At 57.1% G+C, this 6,000-nt stretch overlaps 2 protein-coding genes across 2 annotated transcripts; both read right to left on the bottom strand.

The window, feature by feature from the left end:
• Nucleotides 1-408: 408 nt before the first annotated feature.
• Nucleotides 409-1,002, bottom strand: INS49_005932 (uncharacterized protein; the record flags this gene model as incomplete). Its single annotated transcript, XM_043166707.1, has 1 exon — nucleotides 409-1,002. The coding sequence occupies one exon, from the start codon at nucleotides 1,000-1,002 to the stop codon at nucleotides 409-411; it is 594 nt and encodes a 197-aa protein (XP_043027851.1).
• A 2,772-nt stretch (nucleotides 1,003-3,774) lies between these two features.
• INS49_005931 (uncharacterized protein) lies at nucleotides 3,775-4,076 on the bottom strand (the record flags this gene model as incomplete). Its single annotated transcript, XM_043166706.1, has 2 exons — nucleotides 3,775-3,847; nucleotides 3,910-4,076. The coding sequence occupies 2 exons, from the start codon at nucleotides 4,074-4,076 to the stop codon at nucleotides 3,775-3,777; spliced, it is 240 nt and encodes a 79-aa protein (XP_043027850.1).
• Nucleotides 4,077-6,000: the final 1,924 nt, after the last annotated feature.

The raw sequence follows: 6,000 nt of genomic DNA, 5'->3' as shown, positions 1-6,000 counted from the left end.
TACACACGAGACGCCCGCCATCGTCCTGAGGTGAGTAGATGTCTCGTGAACGCCTCGACAGGCGCGCGTCACTTGGGTGCCCGGCTTGGTTCTCGTCCTCGACCCTCCCTCCTGCCCTTCCGCTCCTGTTCCTCTCCACACGCCCAGCCCTAGCCACTGAAGCCGTGGGTTAAGAAGTCGGTCAACTGGTCGACAGGATCGAGAAGCGAAAGCGTGTGCAGGGGTATCCTTGGTTGCAGACAGCGAAAATTGGCAAATTGGCACCTCCTCCAAACGCCCTATCCCCTTTCAGAAATTCGGTATCAAAGTCGTTACTGGGGTGAGGGCTTGTTTTTCGCCAAGCCCCCAGGTATAATGTGAGTGGTCGTAATCAGTCGGTGACATTCGGTCCGAGTGGTGATAGTGATCCTAGTGGTAGTCCTCGCGCTGCTTCTCCCTCAGGCCTCCAATGTCGTCCATGTCAATGGAATAGAACTGGTGTTTGCTCTCCTTCTCGTAGGCGGGGAGCTGCTCCTCATCCAGAGGCTCCATGCCGACGGTAGCATTATCGCCAACGCGCACGACGAGGACGCGACCACTCTTGCGACGGCCGCTGTCGTCCTCCTCCTCAGGGAAGGTGATGTGAATCTCGGGGACGTTGTCGGGCGAGTGAGGGGGCTGGCTGGGGTTTGACAGCATCGGCTGGCCGTCCTTGTTGAAGACCAGCACACTAGAATGGCCGTTTCTGGTCTCGATGGTCAGACGGCGGTGGTTACTGTTGCGCTTCGCGTCTTGCACGACGTCGTTGTACTGGGGTAGGGAGTCCTTGCGCACTCTCTGCTGCTTGTTTCGCATTCGTCGGAGAACGAACAGGACTCCGCCGAGGAGCAGGCCGAAGACGACCACGACAGCCAGGATGATAATCAAGAGGTTGATGACGTTGGTGTTGCCGTCATCGTCCTCTGTGAGGCCGTCGCGCATGGCGAGCGGGTTCCGTGCGGTGAGCTTCGATAGGGCAGGCATGGCGGTTGTGGTTGCTGTTCCTAGCTGTGGTCTGGTTTTGGTTGTGTGTGTACAGGTTCAATGAATGAATGTGATGTGTAAACGATAGTGATGATGATGCTCTCGATCGAGCAGTGACAGTGACAAGACAATACAGCGTATTGGAGACTATCCTGCCAAGTCTGTCAGTTTATGGTGCTTGCACGGTCGGGCAGATAGGGTGACTCTGGGACCATGTCTCGCCGCGGCTGTTTGGACAAGGGAGGAAGGGATCTGAATCATGGGCGGTGAATAAGATTGAATAGCGTGCCCGACATACCTCTGCGAAGAATGGCCCTGGCGGGTCAGGGTGGGAGTCGGAGTCAAGATCACTAGTTATTACGGGTTGGAAAGTCGGCCGGGCTCGCACTGATTTGTTTATCGTGTCGTAGCGTAGTCGTCAGGAATTTCCGGGGCGGATGGGCCAAGTACACACAAGGGAAAATGAAAGGACGGAAACTCGACTGAAAGAATGAAGCCGAGACCAAGGAGGGAGGGAAGGGGCGGCGGCAATGTCTAATCTCGAGGGATTACGAGCAGTGCAGCAGCATGTGCAGTATGGGAAGGAACGAATGTGGACTTGACGACGCCGGTGACAATGGACCAGGTGGTGAAGGAAAGGGAAAGAAAGGAAAGGGTTGGAAGGGGCAGGAACGGGCAGACCACCTCCTTAGATGAGATCGAGCCGCTCGAGCCACAAAGAGCACAGCACACCACCCGGGCGGCCAGCCCACACACACACCTTCACTCACCAATTCGCGCTATCGATCGTTGCCGCTGCCACTGCAAGCTGCAGACTGCCCTGCACCGCATTGCACTGCCCTGCCGTGCGCACGCCTGGCCCAGATTGGACTGGCAACTGGCTGGCTGACTGACTGGGGGGGGACAGCGAAGGCCAGGGCAGGGTGAGGTTGGCTGGATGGATTCCCACTCTACCACCGGGGGACTGACGATGGGGGTTCGGTTCGGTGCCACTAGACTGCAGGTGCCAGGGACAGAAATGCAGGTACGCACGGGGGATGCAACGGCGCCAAAGCTCGGGTGGAGAGCACGCCCGCGAGGCTTTGTTCTTTAATTGGCCGCGCCCGGCCTCACCCCTGATCATTGCCGCCCTAGCGTCAGCTCAATTTCAACGCTCAGGAACACGCACCCAATCAGTCGCCTCGCCTGTTTGTAAACGAAGGGAGAGAGTGGGCCACCCAATTTGGCAACCATGGCAGCTTTCCTGCATGCTTGTCGTCCTTCCCCTTACCCCTTCTGGCCGCACAACCAAATGATCAGGATTGTTCAAGGTCACGCTGCCCAGGATCAGTGCTTTCTTTGGCTCCAGCGCCCGTCGACGCGGTCCAGATTCGAAGATTTGCATGGCTCAAAGGATCGCCCGCCTCGCCTCGCCTCGCCTCATCAGGACGTCGCAGCGAAGTAAGGGCTCCTCGTCCTTGCCGTCGTCCTCGTCCCCATCCCGATCTGCTTCCTCCTCTGTCGCCAGTATCCATGCTGTACAACAGACAACCTTGAACTTAGTAGACCAGCACAGAGGAAACAACACCGAGAACCAGGAATCAGGACAAGCCCATCGGCCCGGGGCTAATGTCCGAGCCAGAGGTTCATCCCGTCCCCTGACCTCGACAAGAAGCCCCATAACCAATAGAGCAAAGAGCCCTCCATCAGTGGCCAGTCCCGTTCACTGCCTGCTTCCTGCTTGGGGGCCGGCCGCCCTCGTGTTGCATCGCCTCCGACCCGCCAGTCAGCCAGTCCAGTCATGTACCGAGTCCAGGCCAATCCATACATCGAATGCATGGCCTGCCCTGGGTGTGGGCGTTTGTCCTTCTCCTGCATCTGCAACGTCACCGCACTGACGTGTTTAGCAAACACGGAAGAAGGGAAAACTCTTACCAATAGTTCGAGGTTACACGAGAGCCACGAGAACCCCAATAGAGTTTTGCCTTACCTTTGCGTCCATGCTCACCATGTGTCGCATTGTATGAAGATCATGGAGATCACTTCCGATTCATGTCGCCTAGACCTTCTCACGCGGGAGCTCATTATCTATTCTTTTCAAAATTTTATTACTTCAAACCTTTCTGACACGCAGCCACGCAGCGACGCAGCGACGCAGCACAAGCTCTCGGGTGCCGGTAAATCACTTAACTGACTGTCGAGTCGGTCACCCAATCGCCTTTTCACGTTGGACTTGGGGGCCGTCGCCTACATTCAGAAATAGGTTTGGCAAGTCAGCCGTCAGTCGTCCTCGGAGCGAATCGCCTTGCGTGGTCGCCAACCATTTTATCCGGACTCCGGCGTCGCCATGTGTCGGCAAGGAATGCATCTGCCGGCCGTGGAGAGCTTCGGCATCGGCAATGGGGTTTGTTTCCTCGTCGATCCTGCACTCACTGAAGCATGCGTGGCTGACCCCAGGCTCAATCTCGCCGCTGCTGGTGGCACATCTGCGGTCTGCGTCTGCTATCAGTCAGTGGTCGACGGGCCAGGACCCGACTGCGGGCTGCACGATCGGCTCGCAGCGCATGAGGTGATTGAGCTAATCCCATGGCCGGCTGGCTTGCTCTGGATGGACGTCTTGTCATCATGGCATCTGCCGTTGTGCGAGTCTGGCTTGCGCCCTGCAATCTCGATGGCAGGCTGCACGGCTGCGCAACCATGTTGTGAACCGCAGATGTGTCTTTCGCCACTAACCGACCGCCATCAGCCCAAGAAACGGTTTTGGCCGTTCTACAAAGCTGTGGTGTGCGTTGCCTATCCTGCGCCGTCCGCGGCGTGCCGGCCGTCTTTGCCCGACTCCAGGCCGGAAAGTTGACGGGCAGCACCGCTGGCAGACCGATGACAAGAATGCATCGTACGTGAACTGCTTCTCATGCAACGTGATGGAACCTCGCGTTGGACAGCAGCCTGCCGCGGTAGACGGCCACGATCATGGAAAAGCAAGGCTCCTCTATGACGCAGAGGTCGCGGCCGTCGTTGATTTGGTTGATTGTCGTTGACGATCTTATCATGCCACCGCCCTCAGTCGAGGACTCGAGGTTGAAAGCGGTTGTCATGGCCTCACCGCTTTTCTATACACGCAAGGATGGATGCTCATGAAGACACAGTGTGTCTTTGCCTGCGGGAACTACCCTCGTCGGGAGGCCTAGGCTGCTCGCTAACGGGCCAGTATCACTTCGTCCGAAGTGTTAAGACGATCTTGCGAGGCGTCGTGACGGGACAGGTCGCCCGAACTGCCATTGGCGATGTTTCACTTCCGGTCACACAAGGGCGGGGTCCTGTCTCCCCTTGGAGCTTTGCCCCGGTATGGTTGTGGTGGAGCAATTTGATTACCCGCCCCCAACCCTCAATGCGCACCATTGTTGCTTCGTGCCTTTTTGTTTTGGGAACAAGATGTTGTTGGCGGAGTCGAATCATGTGTTGATAATCCTTGTGGTAGGCGAGGCTTTGGGAGTCGAAGACGCTGGATGGAAATAGAACAGGCCCAGAGCTAGACCCAACCCGGAGGATTGCCAACTGTTGTGTGACAAGGGAGGGAGTGAGGTTGTTGGCTGTTGGTGCAGAAAGGCTTCAGTCAGAACCGCTATTCCTGCAGGTCACGCCTGGCTGTCAGCTGTGCACCTCTCCTGAAGGCAAGAATTCTGAAACGTCGAGTTACCTGGCACCCTGAGTATCGAGGGCAATATGACGATCACTGCGTTCTTTACGAAAAGCTTTGACAGACCCCTCCCGCGGAGGCAAAGTGGCAGGCCCCTGTGGGGAGGGGGATGGAATCATAATAATACTGTACGAGAAGCCCGGTATTTTTCTAGTGTGCGTATAGCTGCTGCTCCTAGGTATGGATACATGCGGCCTGCCCACAGCCTACCGGCCTTTTTCTCCCACATGCAGATGCAAGATCCGCCCGTCCACCACCCGTCCACGGGTCTCTGCCCCACTAAAACTGCGGGGCATTCCGCGGCTGAAGCCTGAGCGTGCATCAAAGGGGGGATCCGGGGCGGATTGGTCTCGAAACCAACTGGCAGACACTTGTGTGCCGTGTGTTTTGTACGGTACCGATCGGGACGGGCGATTGTTGTGAGAGCCTCTGGATACCTACCTGCCTTGAACACGGCGTGACTTGGGCCTTGCAGATTTAACTCCAACATAGACTTTGTACCAAATTTGGTAGACTCCCACGAAGACCGGCGCCGAATAGAAAGGGGGACGAAGTAAGGAAAAAGGCCTATACGAGGCTAGCTTATTGCGCGTAGATCCCCTCTGCCCAGCGAAAGTGGCTTTAAAAAATTAGATTTGCAACGTTCCTGATGTGCACGCATCTCCCAAAGGCACCGATTTCGCGATCACCGTTCACGGACAGCTATGCGGCCTCGCCCGCGCACGCAAAAGTCGCCTCGGCTGCTGCTAGTCTGACCTTGCTGTCACGTCTCCTGTTTCCGCTTGTGGACAGGACACAGGATGCCCAGTTGGGCTACGTGATTGGAGCCGATGTGGTTGACCGGGCACAAGCGAGCCTCGCGAGCAAAAGTCTCTTTTTTGTTCTGGCGATATGCATGAACGGCGTCACCGATGCCTCCCTTGGCAGAGGGCGAGTGTTTATTAGTGGCGGGCCAACATGCCAGTATCTGCTGTGGCAGAGACCACCCTATACCGCACCTGGAGGTCCACAGGCGGGCGAGAATGCCAATGAGCCCCTGCTGTAATTAGATGGTCAATATTGAACCGGACCCCCAAGGCGGTGCATGCAGCGGAGGTTTCGACTTCAATGGTGAGCGCGGCGTGGGGGGAGGAGGGAGGACTATCCGGGGCCGTTGGCCACCGTGGCCGCCGACCGTGACCATGGACCAATGCGGTCGATCTGACGGGCATCTGGTATCGCTACCTGAGTGACCTGACGTGACCCGAAGCTGTTCCTCCCTTCCAAAGCTGAGGCTGACCAGATAGGGAAGTGTTGTCGCCCTTTTCTCTCGCCCTCTCTCT

This window comes from Diaporthe citri (assembly GCF_014595645.1).
Source record: "Diaporthe citri strain NFHF-8-4 chromosome Unknown scaffold_2, whole genome shotgun sequence".
In the NCBI taxonomy this organism is placed as follows: domain Eukaryota; kingdom Fungi; phylum Ascomycota; class Sordariomycetes; order Diaporthales; family Diaporthaceae; genus Diaporthe; species Diaporthe citri.
Note: the sequence above shows the minus strand (reverse complement) of the source record. Positions and strands in the feature narration are given on the sequence as shown.